Here is a 19,563-nt window from a genome sequence, read left to right on the forward strand (position 1 = left end):
GAATAATTTGTTGTTTTTATTAAGAAAATATATTTAAAAACACACCGTTAGACATGTATGCAATTCATATATATCATAGACACGTTTAAATGTCTTTTCATATTAAATCTTCTGACATTTTATAAATTCGTATTTTCATTAAAAAATAACTTAATCAGTGTAAGAAAAACACTGCAAGTTTACTTATTTTCTGGTTAAATTGCATGATAAATGTACAAAGTACACTTGTCAAGAAATATTCATAGGCGTTCGATTAACGTATCGCCTTTACAACTTATTTGGTCCTCCACGCGCACCGTAGAAGCATGTTACCGGTTGGAGGGCTCCGCAAAAAAAGTTAGCAAAGTGCATCTTAATCTCACTGGAAAATAAGAGTTTCTGGGTAAGAACAGCATATTTGTCATATCAACCTGCATGTTAATTTCATGCCAACATTGTAAGCTAAAAAAATAATTCGGTAAATTTGACAGCTGCGCGCTTCTTCTACATTACATTAACATATAAACAACGTTTCTTTCTATGCTAATAACTACATATTTAGAACTGAATAGTGTTATATCTACAAATCAGACAAAACACATCCTCATGTCCTCAGGTACCTAGCCTTACAAAAAGCACTGCGTTGATTCTATGGTTTTGGATGAATGATGAACCATGGTTACTTATACTTTACCATACTTTACCATGTAACAAAATACAGTGTACATGGCATTTAAATACAATTAAAAGCTTTAGTACGTGTCCAAATACCAAACAAAGCATGGTTTTACATGTCCACAGGAGTAGTAGCATAAAAACTGACATTATACAAGCTAACTTAGTCTAGCCAATGACAAAAACCTAAAACAATGATGTATTATTGTGGACACACAAGCAGTGCAGAGCAAGCAGTCCAGAGCTCGAAGCCTTTGTGAATGTGAACATGTAGCCACAGGCTGGAAATCCCTGGAACATTTTCAATTCTCTGCTTCTCCGACAAAGAGTGCAAAATTGATCTTATAAAACAAACTGCTAGTCTGCTATAGTCAATGTTTTTAGGCAAACTTCTGCCTGCAGTAATGCTGTCAGAAAGATCGTTGTTGTATGACATTATAGTCTGATAGCAAATATTTCTCAAACTAATCATTCAATTAATCTTTATTTCTATAGCGCTTTTACAATCTAGATTGTGTCAAAGCAGCTTAACATAGACGTTCTAACTTGTACAGTTTTCACATTAGTCAGTCAGTATATTTCAGTGTTTGTCTGCACTTCAGCGTTTGGACTTTCAGCAGTGAAAATTAAACTAAACTGAACTTCAACTTTAAAAAAACTGGACTGACACGGTTTCAATTAACTAGAACTTCTCTGTTAAGCTGCTTTGACACAATCTACTTTTTTAAAGTGCTATAGAAATAAAGATGAATTGAATTGAATAAAATATTTGCTGTCAGTATTGCTGCCTTTAGAGTTAGCATTGTCAGAATGCAAATGTCTCTCAAAACAATTATTCATAGTTTCTACTTTCAAGTTTGTCTTCAAAACATAATAGTAGCAAAGTTACAATCTACACCAACATTTGTTTGAAAAACAAAACAATGTGTGCTTGTATAGTTTTACATAAGTCAGTTGTTCTTACCTGATCTCTTTGCTGTCAGTAATGCTGCCTTTAGAGTTAGCATTGTCAGAATGCAAATATCTCTCAAACCAATCATTCATAGTTTCTACTTTTAATTTCTGTCTCCAAACTGTCATACAGTTGCAAAGCTACAATCTACACCAACATAAAAATATATATTTAAATAATAAAACAATGTGGCTTGTATAGTTTTGACACAAATTAGTATATTTCAGTTCTTACTTGATCTCTTTGCTGTCAGTGATGCTGCCATTACAGTTAGCATTGTCAGAATGTAAAAATCTCTCAAACAAATCATTCATAGTTTCTACTTTCAAGTTTGTCTCTAGAATATAATACAGTCACAAAGCTACAAACTACACCAACATAAAAAATATATATATTTAAATAATAAAACTTTGTGGCTTATATAGTTTTGACACAGGTCAGTATATTTCAGTTCTTACCTATTCTCTTTGCTGTCAGTAATGCTGCCATTAGAGTTAGCATTGTCAGAATGCAAATTTCTCTCACACCAATCATTCATAATTTTACTTTTAAGTTTGTCTCCGGAATATAAATATATTTGAATAATAAAACTATGTGGCATATATAGTTTTGACACAGGACAGTATATTTCAGTTTTTACTTGATCTCTTTGCTGTCAGTAATGCTGCCATTAGAGTTAGCATTGTCAGATTGCAAATATCTCAAAAACTAATCATTCATAGTTTCTACTTTCAAATTTGTCTCCGAAATATAATAGTCACCAATATACAATCTACACCTACATAAATATATATATTTAAATAATAAAACTATGTGTGCTTGTATAGTTTTACACAAGCCAGTATATTTAGTTCTTACCTGATCTCTTTGCTGTCAGTAATGCTGCCATTAGAGTTAGCATTGTCAGAATGCAAATATCTCAAAATCTAATCATTCATAGTTTCTACTTAAATTTCTGTCTCCAAACTGTCATACAGTTGCAAAGCTACAATCTACACCAACATAAAAATATATATATTTAAATAATAAAACAATGTGGCTTGTATAGTTTTGGCACAAATTAGAATATTTCAGTTCTTACCTGATCTCTTTGCTGTCAGTAATGCTGCTATCACAGTTAGCATTGTCGGAATGCAAATATCTCTAAAACTAATCATTCATAGTTTCTACTTTCAAGTTTGTCTACAAAATATAATTCACTCACAAAGCTACAATCTACACCAACATATTTTTAAGTAATAAAACTATGTGGCTTGTATAGTTTTTCATAGAAGTCAGTATATTTCAGTTCTTACCTGATCTCTTTGCTGTCAGTAATGCTGCTGTGGTTAAAGTGTCACGCTGTATTGGAACACAGCAGGTATTTCACCACGCACACGCAGCACTTGCTTGTCAGATATCAGTCCCGTGAGGGGAGGGGCTGCATTTTAGGGTCTTGCTTTTGTCTGTGTTCCTCCCATGTGCCGTGGTGGTATAAACCTGAATCTCCAGTGGCCATCAGCCAGTGTCAGTCAAACGGACGTCTGGTAATCCCGTTACTCTACGCCATGAGTTCATTACGAGACAACATATGAGACACTGAAGTCGGCGGTCCGCAACTGGACGGACATTGAAGCTTTGGCAAAAGTCACTTGTGAATAATGCATCCCATTGATGTGGTTGCCAGTGCCATCTGTTAGATGGTTCTCTGTCCTCTCTCGTTTAGATGCGAGCAGACTATATGTCTCAGGCCTTTATTTAATTTCACTTTAGATTACTTTAGTTTTGAAGTGGTGTTGGGTTGTCTGATTGTATCACCCTGAAGGTGCTTTTTGTCCTGGAGCACCTGTTCAGTGTGTGTTTGATCCTTTGACACCTGTGATTCTATGTTAAAAGGAGAGTTCACCCCAAAATTAAAATAAACTCACCATTTAGCTTTTTTTCATGTGGGTTTGTGAGTTTCTTGCATCTTTTGAACACAAAAGAAGATATTTTGAAGAATGCTGGGAACCTTTAACCATTTACTTCCATGGTAGGAAAAAACAAATGCTATGGAGGTCAATGGTTATGGGTTTCCGGCTTTCCTAAAATGATCTTCTTTTGTGTTCAGCAGAAGTGAGATACTCATGAAGGTTTGAAACAAGTAAAGGCTGAGTAGAAAATGACTACATTTAAAATTTGTGGTGAACTATCCCTTTAAAATGAAATAGATGTATGGCTGTTTTCTTTATTTATAATTGGTTTTGTCAGTTCTTCATTTAAGGAAATGAGGGTTGATTCTAAATATGTTCCTATGACTTTTTTCATGACTTGATTTGCTGTTGTTTTTAAAATCTGTTCTTTCCAATTTTTAATTTGAGTTCTAAATTGAGTAAGAAGGCTTTTTTTGTCTTTATACAGTTGCTAACTGTGACCGTTCATTTTTATTCATTTTTATTCATTTTTATTTGTTTTTCTTTTCTATTCTTATACATTTCTTATTCAGTTAAGTTAAGTTCTGGTTAACAGTGATCAAAGTGCTGAACAAAACCAACACAATACATTCTGTAAAATAATAATAAAATAAAAATAATAGTTGTTTATTTTTATACTATTTTTATTTATTTTACCTTACTTTTTTGATTATATTTTTTAATTTATTAGTTGCGAAGTTTATTTATAAAGCACATGTATCTTCAGTTTTACAGAGAACAAAGTGCTCAACAAAACCGAAACAACACATAATGAAGCTAGAATAAAAATAAAAATAGTTGTTAATTTTAATACTATTTCATTTATTTATTTTCCTTTTCTTTTATTATTATTATTTAAATTTTATTATTAGTAAAAACAATTTATAAAGCACATTTATCTTCTGTTGTACAGAGACCTAAATGATGAACAAATCCAATACAACACATTCTGTACCTAGAATAAAATTACAATAATAGTTGATCATTTATTCATTCATTCATTTTCTTTTCGGCTTAGTCCCTTTATTAATTTGGGGTCGCCACAGCGGAATGAACCATCATTTTATTCAGCATATATTTTACGCAGCAGATGCCCTTCCAGCTGCAACCCATCTCTGGGAAACATCCATACACACTCACATACACTATGGACAATTTAGCCCCCCAATTCACATGTACTGCATGTCTTTGGACTGTGGAGGAAACCGGAGCACCCGGAGGATACCCACGCAAACGCAGAGAGAACATGCAAACTCCACACAGAAATGCCAACTGACCCAGCCGAAGCTCGAACCAATGACCTTCTTGTTGTGAGGCAACAACACTACCTACTGCACCACCACGTTGCCTAATAGTTGATAATTTTATGCCATTTTATTTATTTTCCTTGTTTTATATTATTATTAAAGATTGTTTATAAAGCACATCTTCAGTTTTACGGAGATGAAAATGATGAACAAAACCATCACAACACATTCTAAAAAATATAATAAAAATTACTATAATAGTTGATCATTTTAATACAATTTTATTTATTTATTTTACTTTTCTTTTAATTATTATTATTATTCATTCATTCATTTTCTTGTTGGCTTATTCCATTATTATTATTATTATTATTATTATTATTATTATTATTATTACTATTATTATTTTATTAGTAATAGTAGTTAATTATAAAGCACATTTATCTAAAGTTTTACTGATGAAAATAATGAACAAAACCAACACAACATGTTCTAAAAAAATAGAATAAAGATAACATTATTAGTTGATAATTTTAATGCTATTTTATTTATTTTACTTTTATCATTATTTACATTTTTTTAGCGCAGTTTATTTATAAAGCACATTTAACTTCTGTTTTACAAAGATGAAAATAATGAACAAAATCAACTCAACATATTCTAAAAAATATTATAAAAATAACAATAATAGTTGACCATTTTTATGCTATTTTATTTATTTAACTTTTTTTGTATTTTATTATTAGCGAAGTTTATTTATAAAGCACATTAACCTTTAGTTTTACAGAGGCCAAAGTGCTGAACAAAACCAATACAACACATTCTCATTCATTCGTTCATTTTCTTTTCGGCTTAGTCCCTTTATTAATCTGTGGTCGCCAAAGCGAAATGACCCGCCAACTTATCCAGCATATGTTTTACGCAGTGGATGCCCTTCCAGCCGCAACCCATAAATGGGAAAACAACACATTCTAAAAAACAGAATAAAAATAACAATAATAGATGATAATTTTTATGCTATTTTATTTTCCTTTTCTTTAATTTTTTTCAGTTAAATTCATTTTTTTATTTCAGTTCTGCGGTGGCCATAGTGCTAAAAACAATTCCAATACAAAAATACTAAAACTAGAATAAAAATAACAATTACAAAAGTTGAAATAAGACAATAATATAACAATAAATTGATTACAATAATGTAACAACAACAATACACATTGTAGATTATTGTTAATTGTTTATTTCATTCATGTTCAACAAAACCTTTAACCCATAAATTATATGTTTATATAAATTAATAATTCAACTGAGAAAGGATACAACAAGTTAAGAAAAGTTAAAAGTGGCAATAAATAAATGTATGATAAATAAATAAATGCTTATTACATACTTATATTGTACAGCTTTTCCATGATGAGTATTACATATACATACATATATTGCAAAACTTGTCCATATTGAATTTATTTTATTTATCTTTAATTTGAATTTTTGTCTTTCCAAATAGCATCTGTAACAAAAGTATTCTGATAACGTGAAATGCTCTTCACGTTATTATTACATTAAGAAATGCTTATTACATAAAAAAAAAATGATTACAATATGAGCACTAGTAGTATAATGGATCCCAAATCTTACTACGGGTTTTGAGTCACAGATCAGACCATTTTTGTATCAGCAAAAAAGGAGGACACAAATGTCATTTGTTTTCCATTTACACAAAAATATTAGTGCAAAAACCATTGGTGTTAAGAAACAGAACTTAACCTATAAAATAAAAATCAGGAAAGAAAAAAGGAAAAAAAAAAAAAAAAATATATATATATATATATATATATATATATATATATATATATATATATATATATTCAATACAAAAAATTATCTTTGCTGCTGTTGCTGTTACTAAATATAGAAATCAACATCTTGTACAACAGATGATATTTATTTTCAATAAATGATTCAACAATTCACACATAAAACTTCATATTTCATTATAGGTGGATCATTTTTGAAAACTTATTCAGTGACATCATTTTGATGGTTGTTTGTTGCCACCCATTGGTTACACAATGCAATTGCTACAACATTCACCAGCGTCAAGTTCCATTAAACGGTGATTTTAATCGTTACCATTAACATCAGTGCTTATATCTGAACTCTAAACTGTTCTCCCAGTAGTTCTGTGTTATTTATTAATTAATAACCTAAGAAAGCATTTATTCAGTCACCATATTTTACAGTTAAGCCAAAATGATTTTATACATGTGATTTGAATGACGCAAGAGGCGATCTCTCTGTGATTGTTAAAAATGTTGGATTAATCTACAAATTAAAAAACAGTATTAATCTGAGGGTCACGTGTATTCCGAACTGTGTGTTGTGATTCGTTACACCCCTAGTGAGCACTGATATTGCAGTATGTGTTGTTACATTTTGAGAATGTTTCCACAGCCTAATCAAACCCTGTTGTCTTATCTAAGCATGGGCATTGCTATGCCTATTTTAGGGGGGTTAGCTCCTCCATACCTGCTTAGCCCCCCTCAAACTTTCTTCTTTAATGACTCTTATATCAATATGATGTTTGTTTTCAGTATGGAGCATCATTTGTGATTTCTGAAGATGACTGAAACTTTAAAGGCAAGGCTTGAGTTCCCCAACTCACTCATTCAAGCTCAGGTAAAGTACTAGAAAAACATTATCATTGTATTTAGGCCTGTAGAAATTTTGCTGTAAAGGTATATAAAAAAGCAGATTTTCTTGCTGATCAGTACTGACTAGCTTCTATTTTTTATTGTAGGCCGTGAGGACACTGGTTGCTGCAGTGCTGAAAGAGAAAGGCCAAAATGAAAAGATTTGTCAGACCAGCACTAAAGTAAGTCACTGGAATCATTCTTCTGTATACATTAGGGGTCATATATCACATATTGTGTCTAATGATCTATAAGTAATAACACTGAACTGGATATAATTTGATTTAATTACAAATTTATTCAAATATGAATGTAATTTAGTGCATTTATTTTAAGTTATTTTTGTATTTTTAACTAACAAGCTATACCGTTGAAGTGAGAATTATTAGCCCTCCTGTATTATTAGCCCTCTGTATAGTTTTTACCCAATTTCTGTTTAACGGAGAGAAGATATGTTCAACACATTTCTTAACAAAATAGTTTTGATAACTCATTTCTAATAACTGATTTATTTTCTCTTTGCCATGATGACAGTAAATAATATTTGACTAGATATTTTTTAAGATTCAAGTTTTTTTGTTCTGTAGACAATCGAAAAAAATAATACTGCGTAAGAGAGCTAATCATATTGTCCTTAAAATGATTTTAAAAGTTAAACTGCTTTTTATTCTAGCCGAAACAAATAAGACTTTCTTTAGAAGTAAAAATGTCGCAAATACTGTGAAAATGTCTTTGTTCCATTAAGTATCACTTAAAATGTTTCTTTGAAAATGTATCTTTTTGCAGCAAATTCAATTTTGCATAATGTGTAACTTAATTTTGATGTATATTTTGTTGGTTAGTTATCAACAGCATGAACAAAAAGAACAAATAACATCAATGGAACCTCTTAACAGCACTGTTTGGAATCCTGCTAGAATATTTTGAATTAAATTCATTACAGGCCGATAGTGTAGCCTTTGCAACTTTACTGACTAGATGACTTATTCTTATGAACTGGAAGTCAGCAGCTCCCCCTTCTTATCGGCAATGGGTTTTTGATTTCTTACATGCTCTTCAAATGGAAAAATTTGATTCGTAATAAAACAAAAGTCTTTCTTTTCTTTGTATTATTTATTTATTTATTTATTTTGTTTGTTTTTTATTATTCTTATTTTTGTTATTTTATGTTTCTATATCTTTTTGTATATATGTGGTATTTTATCTTTTATATAGTTATTTAGTGTATAATTATGTTTTCCTGATAATTTCTTGTTTGGTAAATTGTATCAGTGCATACATCTATATGTATCAACATTATTTATATTTAAAGGTCTGACCTAAAGTGAACCTAATGAATAAAAAAAAAAAAGAAATAAAAAAGTGAAAAAATATATATATATCTATATACTGTTTTGCACATTTTATGCAAATGCCGTCCTCAAAAGATTCTTTCCAAATAGAGTCATCTTGTGAAATTATATTAATATCTCCTTATGTATTGCAGAAAAACAAAAAATTTTTCAAATTTTGTCTAGCCCTACGTAATTGCAACAAGTTGCCTTTACTTTTAATAATAAGTAAATCTGTTGACTGCATTTCTATAATTATGTTCATAATTCATTTATTTAATAATTTAAAGCCAATGTTTGTTTGAGAATGAGTTGTATACCAAGCAGTGAGTAGAACATAAACAGTATACAGTAATTTAAGGGAAGAAAGAATAAAATAATAATAATAACAAAACAGCAGTGTGGTCTAATTGAAAACATTATTACAATGCCGCAGTGTGCACAGTTACGGATAAATAGTAGACTTACAATCAATGCTAAGACAGGTCAATGGAATTTCCCACAACTTCTTTCTTTAATCAGAATTAAGCACATTAAGGCTGTAACCTTCTGTTTATGTTTTATTATGGACAGTTTGTCATCATTTCAAAAATCAGCAATCAAAGGACATTCCCAAAGACAATGAACTCAGCGATAATGCACTATTGCATTTTGGAGATTGAGGTGAAACAGTGTTATTTTTTAAATGTATTTATTTGAGAATATATAGGCTCTATGTACAATATTACATTGCATTTCTTTAAATCTGTTGCATATTGAAATTTTTAAGGGTAGTCTGATAATATCATCCCACACGTTTTCATCAATATTGCATTTTAATTGTTACTCCATGTCTTCTACAATGAAATCAAAAATGTCTGCTTTATACTGGTTTATCATTAAAATCAGTAAAATTGGTAAATAAAAAGCTTCAGTATTCTTAAGAAAGATATCCAAAAAGAAATCAGAGCAATTCAAGGTAAGACTGCCATGTCTAGCATAAAGGAAATGTCTTTTATTTAAAAAAATCGTTTTTAGGGATATTATGCTTTAAATGTAATTCATCAAATGACATAAAAATATCCTTATGGAAGAGATCATGTTCTGTATATTCCCAAATTAATCCAGCTACCAAACTGAGAGCCCATATAAACATGATAAAAATTTGTATTACTGGTCAGTGTGTATAGAATGGGCAGGTTCTGATTGTACTGAAGAGATCTTCTGATGTGTGACCATGTTTTGATAGCTCTAATAATAAGTGGGTTTTCTTTTACCTTGTCAGGAATTTGGAGTTGATCAGAGAAACTGGGTTACAAAACTCTTGTTTAATATCTACCCACAGAGCATCCTTAGATTTATGTACTTAGTCTAGAATGAATTTAACCTGTATCATCCATATATAATTGATTTCTGATCTGTGATTTCATCAAAAACATCTTAATTTGTGTTCTGATGATGAAAGATAAATAGCGGAATTTTCATTTTCGAGCTATAGAGGCTTTTCTGGACAGGTTATGGTAGACTTTTGCATGCTAAAGTTGTGTTTTCTATGCGCAGGGTCCGGCGCTGGAGTCTCTGTGGGAGCAGTGCAGCAGTGACAGTACTGTCGTCCGCTCGGCCTGCTGTAACGCTCTGGTGCTCCTCGTGGAGCAGGGACATGCTGACCTGCCATATGTGCTCAACACCACCCTTAACCTCCTGCCCTCGGCACGGTATGCTTCTGTTCACTACTGGTAGACGTGCACCTGGCTCACACACACACACACACACTAATGCTATATTGAACTGAACAATCTAGTTTCATTTTGTTTAATTTGATGCTTTGTTTTTTTGCTTGCCTGATATATATTTTGTATTTATGCAATGTTTGTATTAGAACAATTTTATGTGCTATGAAGATAGCCTTAAATTCTGACATGACATAAAAACAAGTTTTTTATAATACATTTTTCTGGACCATTGATATGAAAGAAATTTCAATTTTGAACCTTTGAATTGAGAATCCTTTCTCTAGTGGTTGCGTATTGGAAGGGGTGAGAAGCAAACCAATACCTATATTATTCATTCATCGTTTTTTTTTTTGTTGTTGTTGTTCAGCTTTATTAATCCAGGGTCGCCACAACGGAATGAACCGCCAACTTGTCGAGCATACGTTTTACATAGCTGATGCCCTTCCCATCACTGGGAAACATCAATAAACACTCATACACTATGGACAATTTAGCCTACCCAATTCACCTATATTCACCCATTTATCTATATTCACTAATTCACGTGTACCGCATGCCTTTGGACTTGTGGGGGAAACCGGAGCACCCGGAGGAAACCCACACGAACACAAGGGGAGAACATGCCAACTGACCCAGCCGAGGCTCGAACCAGCGACCTTCTTGCTGTGAGGCGAACGTCCTACCCACTGCACCACCGCATCACCTATATTATATTATATTATATTATATTATATTATATTATATTATATTATATTATATTATAGTATTTTATATAACAGTATTTTGTATTTAATTATATTATATTATATTATATTATACCATATTATATTAAAGCATTTTTTTTTATTATATTATATTATTTTATATTATTTTATATTATAGTATTTATATTATATTATACTATATTATATTAAAGTATTTTTTATTATATTATATTATTTTATATTATATTATAGTATTTATATTATATTATACTATATTATATTAAAGTATTTTTTATTATATTATATTATATTTTATTATAGTATAGTATTTTTATTATATTATAGTATTTTTATTATATTATATTACACTATATTATATTATATTATATTATACTATATTATATTATACTATATTATATTAAAGTATTTTTTATTATATTATATTATATTTTATTATATTATATTATAGTATTTTATATTATATTATATTACACTATATTATATTATATTATATTATTATATTATACTATATTATATTAAAGCATTTTTATTATATTATACTATATTATATTAAAGTATTTTTTATTATATTATATTATATTTTATTATATTATATTATAGTATTTTATATTATATTATAGTATTTTTATTATATTATATTACACTATATTATATTATATTATATTATTATATTATACTATATTATATTAAAGTATTTTTATTATATTATATGTTATTATATTATATTATATTATTTTATATTATATTATAGTATTTTATTATATTATATTACACTATATTATATTATATTATATTATAATATATTATAATATTATATTAAAGCATTTTTTATTATATTATAGTATTTTTATTATATTATATTATATTATATTATATTATATTATATTATATTATTTAATATTATATTAAAGTATTTTTATTATAGTATTTATATTTTATTTTACTGTATTATATTAAAGTAGTTTTTATTATTTTATATTATATTATATTATATTATATTGTGTGTGTGTGTGTGTGTGTGTGTGTGTGTGTGTGTGTGTGTGTGTGTGTGTGTGTGTGTGTGTGTGTGTGTGTGTTTGCGTGTTTGCGTGTTTGCGTGTTTGCGTGTTTGCGTTCGCGTTCGTGTGTGTGAATATGAGAGTGTATGGGCTTTTCTTAGTACTCGGTTGCACCTGAAAGGATTCTGTTGCTTAAAAGACATGCTGGAATAGTTGGCGGTTCATTCCATTGAGGCTTCCTCTGATAATCAGAAACCAAGCTGAAGAAAAAAGAATAAATGAATTATATTATCTTATGTTTAATTTTTTTTTGTACTATAGTGTAGTGAATTGTGTGTTTGAATCTTGCAAGTGAATTATCAGTCCATATCTTCTGACACACTAATGCAGATTGCTGTCCCTTTTCATTCTTAATTTAAACATGCACACTCTTGTAAACTACACTGGCTTATAAACAGACTAAATGATGGCCATATTATAGTATTAAAGGTGGCTCCGTTTACTTTACAAATGATATTTGTTTTTGCTAAACCACGTCACACCCTTCCCGCCCCTGTCAAGCCCTGATGGGATCTTATCATCATCCTCAGGCACTGACCTCTCCCTGCTCTTAAAAACAACAATTACAGATTAGAGCTTTAAATTAAAATTGATTGGGATGCTTCTTTAGTATGTTAAGTTGCCTGAATGCAATAATTCAGCTTTAGTGGTTTTTAGTTTATTCATGCTTTTTTAGGAGTTATAGGAGCTTGATCTCTGCCGTGAGAAATTTTAATGTTAAAAGTTTCTACAAAGTGATTTTTATTGTTGTTTTTAGTAGTATGAAGCAATTTATTGTCTGGCTCGAACATGCACTCTTCACTAGTAGGCTTTGTACATTATAGAACTGTAATTTTAATTATTATTTTTGCAAAACTAGCTGTCAAATGTATAAATGACTAACATGTATGGACTAATTAACTAAAACAACAGAAAAGAACAGGAATGCAACTAGTGGTTTCTCAGCAGAGAGATGTTTTAAAGCATTTATGCATTGTGATCTTAAAAATGTTTTATCTTGCTATCAAGGTGTTTGCAGCACCACACTGACAACACTTTATGTGCTTACATTCCTGAAAGTGCTTAATGGTAGGCACTTTAATGTAGGTGCTTAAAGATTAGTGTTTTAATTGCGTAGAGGTGGGCAAATTGTCACCTGCCCTAGTTTTGAAGATGCAAATTATCATAGAAGAGTGGATTAAAAATTGAATCCAAGAAATGATTAAGGGATGAGAAAAGATGAATTTTTTTGTGTGTGTTCACGTACACATTTCACCTGTTTGGTATTGAAAAGATTTTCTTTATTATGACTTTTTGAAATATCTGCTTTATATTATACTGTATTTTAAAATATAATTTATTTCTGTGGTGTGTAAGCTGAATTTTCAGCATCGTTTCTTCAGTCTTCAACATCAAAATGATCCTTCTGGAATCTAAATATTATGTTTGCTATTATGTCTTGATTATTACTAAATTATTAGTATTTTTTAACACAAATAATTCAAAAGCCAAAATGTCAAGAAGAAATACTTCACATTTAGTTTGTGTTACATTTTTCACATTGTTTAGGGTAATGCGCCTACAAACTGTCAAAACTGCCGAAAACGATATGCTTGTTACCATATTTAATAGTGCATTAAAATAATCACAGCTTTTGCTATTTGAAAATCTCAGCTGAATAATCATAGTTGAAAAGCCAACAAAAGTGAGCCGTTTCGAAACAGTCCATGTAAACTCAAAATCTACAATCTTTATTTCATTAACGCACATGCTATTCTTTAGGTGAACAATTCCTTATTTTATTATTTTTTTGGTTCTCTTCAACCAAAATCTAAACAATTGCTGCTGCGTTTTGATTGGTGGCCCTTCTTTGTTGATGTTAGTTTAATGACTTCAGCCACAATACCCTTAACCACTTCTCTCTTATCATTAGTTTGCTATGAGGGAATGATCCACACAAAAAAGACCCGCCCCCTATTCAATATTCCAATTAAGTTGAAAGTACATCAACAGACTGAAATAAAAGACCCAGTTCACGTGAACTTTAAGCAATATTTGAAAAATGCTTTTAACCACAGTGTTGGACCGAGCGCCAAAACACCATTGCAGTCAATCATCATTAAAGAACCTGTCTTGTAACTTCACAGCACTCACTTTCCTTCAGCTTATCCCCTGCTATCCCTCTGTCTCCACAGCAGAATGAACCACCAATTACCATATGTTTTAACTGTTTGCTCTTTGTGTTGCAACCCTCAGTGCTGGGAAACACCTGAACGCGCTTTCATCCACACACTACTGCCAATTTAGTTACACTGTAAAAAGTGATTAGTTGCTTAAAGCGAGTAAACAAATTGCCTTGAAAAGGTTAACTTTACAGAAATAATGTAAGTAAACCTATTGTAACTTGGAACTGTTAAGTTGACTTAATTTTTATTATTATGCAAGTTGTATTCACTTTTTAAAAATAAAAGTAAACTAATCACTTCTTCCAATACACATTTATTATATTTGTTTTTTTTTTTTTCAACTTTTTCTGTGTCTAGCAAAATGGCAGTAACTAAAATAAATCTGCTCCTCCAGACTCCAGTATGTCTTCTAAATTCAGTACAGGCTATAATTGCAGATTTTATAGACTTAATGAAGCACTAATTATGTAATATTGAAATAACTGCAGTAATTATTTGAAAAGAGACGTGCTAAAATAGTTTGTCATTGTAAAAAAGGATTTGTTGACTTTTAAAAAGTGAGTACAATAAGCATAATTATACAAATTAAGTCAGCTCAACAGTTCCAAGTTACAATGGGTTTACTTTCATAATTTTTGTAAAGTCAGCTTGTTGCTTTTAAGGCAATTAGTTTACTCACTTTAAGTGACTAATTACTTTTTACAGTGAGGACTAAAAAAAAAAAAATGATTCATTGCATTTACAAAATATTTTAAGGTGGTTGCGAACAATTGATATGGGCTGAATTTAAACAATCAAAATGTCATTTAATAATGTTCAACTTTATTTGTTTGCTTAATATCAGCCCATATAAATTGTTTGCAACCACTTACCTTAAAATTTAATTGAAAATCTTATTTGGTGACTAAGTGGTTAGCACTGTCATTCAAAGCAAGAAGGTCACTAGGTCGAGTCCCAGCTAAGCCTGTTGTCAATAGTATGTGGAGTTTGCATGTTCTTCCCATGTTCATGTGGGTTTCCTCTGGGTGCTCCGGTTTCCCCCAACCCAAAGACATGTGGTATAGGTGAACAGAACAAACAAAATTGGCCGAAGTATATGAGTGTGTGTGTAAATGTGAGAGTGCATTGGTGTTTCCCTGCACTGAGGGTTTTGGCTGGAAGGGCAACCATTGCGTAAAACATATGCCGGAATAGTTAGTGGTTCATTCCGCTGTGGCGACCCCTGAGAGGCAACTGTGCTGTCCTGATTTACAAAAATTGATTACTATTTTTCATTTGATCTAACATACAGCATGCAGCTGATACCTGGAGCATAGCTGTATTTGTTGGTGTCTGTTGTTGCTGTCATATGCTTGGTGTTTAGCTATTTATTCGAGGGGTACCTCAATAATCTGCCCACGCACTTCCTCTTCCCTTTGAATTTAATGCGTGGATGAAGATAAGCAACAGACTGAGAGAGTTGAACATCTGCATACTCACAGATTTGAAAGAGCACATCTGAAACGCAGCCTGCTCCATCAGTCAGCTCAACACACACACACACACACACACACTGCTGTTGCTGCTGTCATCACCGTCACACGCCGCAGCTTCCCACACAATGTACCCTTTCATCATACAGACCTGAATTTTAAAGCAATAGGGCACCCAAAAATAAACATTCTGTCATTATTTAACCACCCTCATGTCATTCCAAACCTCGGTGCTGGTTGTTTTTGATAAATAGCTAGGCAACTTATACCTTATGACAGCAGTTCATCGTGATCAAAGGCTGTCAAATTTTGGAACGAACAAAAAACAATTTCATAAAGCCCATAGTGCATGGTTAGTATTAGTTAATCAGGCTCCACATCTACTGAATCTATTTAGTGGAGACAATCAATTTTGGAGATACATTTTATGCAGCTTCTTTAGTTTTTCTTGATGATTTTGAAGCTTATCGTGCTTATCATTGCGTAGTGATTAAAAATACATCTGTTTTTGCGTTATAAGGAAAAAAAGAGCAGCATTGGGGTGCAACAAATGGAGGAATTTTATTCATTTATTTTTTTATTTAACCCTCTACCACAAGCATTATGATAAATCTTTGAAAAAAATATTTGATTGTTTTTCTTTTCTTAAAATGGCTTAACTCGAAGTGTTGTAAAAAAAAAAAATGGAATTTTTTATTTTTAAGGTACTTTATGATATGTTGCCATATGGCAACAACATCCAACAGTGGATCTACCTCAGAAATTTCAAATTTAAAACTTTCCTTATAATAAATAGTTTTGTTGTTTGAAATGATTTAATTGGAACTTAAAAAACACCTTATACACAGATAATAATAATAACACAGAACTTAAAAAACACCTTATACACAGATAATAATAATAACACAGAACTTAAAAAACACCTTATACAATAATAATAATAATAATAATAATAAATAACACCTTATACATACTTTCCAACAACTCGTATTCCAACAGCTTTCATTTATCCCATTGTTTTTTGCTGAATATTATTGGTAAAATATTGAATTCTCATGTATCCAACATACAGTAAATATAAATATTTTCTCCAGTAAATATTTTAACACATAAATAACACGTCTAATATATCCAGATGCATCAGAATAACGTAGCTACTGGCTAACAATATTTATATATTATACTATATACTATAATACGCCTGTCTTGTCTGCCTCAGAGCTAACTTCCTTGAACTGTCTCTATTAAATGTCCAGTGTGCATCATTCTCATGGTCCCTAAAACCCATCTCATCCTCACTTTCATCTGCAGGAAAAGCCAGTTCCGTCCTTCTCTTCTTTCATTTAACATAGTACATGGTGGTGCTCGCTAATACACTGTTCTCTGTATTCATATGTATTTAAAAGTAGTGTTGCCAATAAAACTAGATTTTATCCATAATGCAAATGCCATTAACAACATGACTAATTACTAGCCTTCATGTTGTTATTTTTACAACTTAAAAGTTCACAGCTGACCTTGCTAGCTAGCTAACTCATTTCAAAATTGCATGTTCCACTATTGAACAGTGTTTCCAATTAGCAGCACATACATTTGATCGATTACACAAAGCTAATTTGATTTAAAAAAAGAAATTGAGTTGTGAATATGTCATCATAACTTACTGGAGGTGATGTTTCAGATTTTTTTGTGGATCTGCCAAAATTTGATCCTTTGTTTTTATTGACGTTTACATTTGCATTCAGCAACATCTCACAATAAACACCAGTCTGTCAGAAATCACGCTACAGAAAAACATGCCATGTGACTTAACCAAAGCACATCATTGGCTACACTAAGGTCTTCTCTTTCCAACAACGAAACAATTATGTTGGTCTTAAAGAAACAGTGGCAGGAAAATCAACATAAGTATCATTTTGCCATATGGTTACACCGTGCAGTAGAGGGTTAATTATTTATTGAAATGTATCATCTTTTGTTTTTATGATGTTAACTATTATTACTGCTTTTTATTTACACTCAAAAATACTTTTGGTGTTTGTTCACACTACTTGAGCTGAAACAACACAATTCTTGAGTTTTTTGGGGGACTTTTGGGGGCTTTTTTCAATTGCAACTTAACTTTTTTATGTTCAATCCTCTTAAATTTGTAAAAAAAAAAAAAAAACTAATAAGCTAACTTAATTTCTTCATGTTGTCCCAAGAAAAATCTATTACTGTAATACTATTACTGTACCCAATTTTTTTGTGCACTTTAGTACTTATGTACTATGTACTTAAGTACTTTTATTTGTTTTTTTGTTTTTCCTGTATTTATTTATATTAAACTGTTTCATCATTTATTTAGTGGCCTGCTTGTTTGTCATTATTTAAATATACAAATGTAAAATCATTTGTTTCATATACCTAATGCTTGCATTTTGAAATTATTTGATTGCTTTACATTTATTTATTTATACAAGAGTTTTGTCTGGTTCTCAAATCTGATTGGTTGATAGCCATTCGATATTCTGCAATAACAGCACTCATGCAGCCTCCTCACCCTTCTATATGACTCCGTCCACATAGAGTGACAGCAGATCAATAAACTCACTACAGTTTGACAAATATTGCAGCTGTTGGACAACACAATACTTTTAAGCCTTTTTCAGATGATAATGTAGTTGTTTAGGTTGCAACTATGCAGTTTATTTATAAGGATAGTGCCTAATTTTAAATATTTATAATTTTGTTGACTCATACTGAGCAGAGAAAAGACGGTTGACGTTCTGCAACAAGATGGCAACAAAGACCACATAATAAGTCCTGAGGGGAGAAAAACTCAGCATAATTTCAGACTACAACTGATCAAATCTTTATAAAACTGGTAAATGACTCGATCTTTCTCTTTTTTATGTTGTAGTGCTGTATTTATACTATAGTAATTTGCTAGTGTTTGCTTTGCTTTGGCTTTTTTGGGGGGTTATTTATTGTGATCTCCTGATTGCAACAAAGAAATACTGGGAAATGTCTGTAGACTGATGGCATTTGATGCTGTTCAGCCTTCTAACCTTAAAATGTCTGCAAAATTACCTGTTTGTCTTCACTTTAGACGTTACGCCAGAGAATCATTCAAATAGTAGCTCTAAAGTGATGTTGGTGAATAAGGAATGGTTTCTGCTGATCTGACGTCAGCTGCAGATGTGAAGGAATGGTGGAATAAATGTTTTGAGACTCTCCCTGTTTGATTTTCTTTTCATATACACGATTATGCTGTCAAACTGTTGTATAAATGCAATATCACACTCGTAGCAGTGCAATTTACTAGCAGATACTTGTTTTATTTAAATTCTTGCTTACTATTCACCTTCTTGACATTTTTATCAAAGTGAATGAACTACAGAGAAAGTTTTATAATATAGTCTTCTGCTGGATCCCAGGACATACTGGACTATTTGGAAATGAACAAGCCACCAAAACAACCCTAGCCCAACAGAGTGTAAAATCCCACCTTCGGATCTAAAGCCACTAATAAAAGGCTAAATTCTCAACAAATGGCAAACAGAATGGAATCAGTGCCCAGAAAATAATTTTTGAAATTCAGCCAGAAATAGGAAGAAAATCTAATTTATTTTTTAAGTCAAGAC

General features: G+C 31.0%; 2 protein-coding genes across 4 annotated transcripts in view; one reads left to right on the top strand and one right to left on the bottom strand.

Moving 5' to 3' along the window:
• The window catches only part of mllt3 (MLLT3 super elongation complex subunit), a 104,820-nt gene extending 101,845 nt beyond the window's left edge, over positions 1 to 2,975 (bottom strand). Inside the window, 1 exon segment of one of the 2 annotated variants that reach the window (NM_001017819.1) lies at positions 2,902 to 2,975. The gene's annotated coding sequence lies outside the window, so the exon portion shown is untranslated. 2 annotated transcript variants of the gene reach the window in all.
• focad (focadhesin) overlaps positions 263 to 19,563 on the top strand; it is a 101,613-nt gene continuing 82,312 nt past the window's right edge. Inside the window, 4 exon segments of one of the 2 annotated variants that reach the window (NM_001423838.2) lie at positions 263 to 382; positions 7,376 to 7,460; positions 7,582 to 7,656; positions 10,345 to 10,499. In NM_001423838.2, coding sequence (NP_001410767.2) covers positions 7,404 to 7,460; positions 7,582 to 7,656; positions 10,345 to 10,499 — 287 coding nt within the window. In that variant the 5' untranslated portion in view covers positions 263 to 382; positions 7,376 to 7,403. 2 annotated transcript variants of the gene reach the window in all.

Source organism: Danio rerio, chromosome 7, assembly GCF_052040795.2.
Source record: "Danio rerio strain M-AB ecotype USA chromosome 7, GRCz13ab, whole genome shotgun sequence".
Taxonomy (NCBI): domain Eukaryota; kingdom Metazoa; phylum Chordata; class Actinopteri; order Cypriniformes; family Danionidae; genus Danio; species Danio rerio.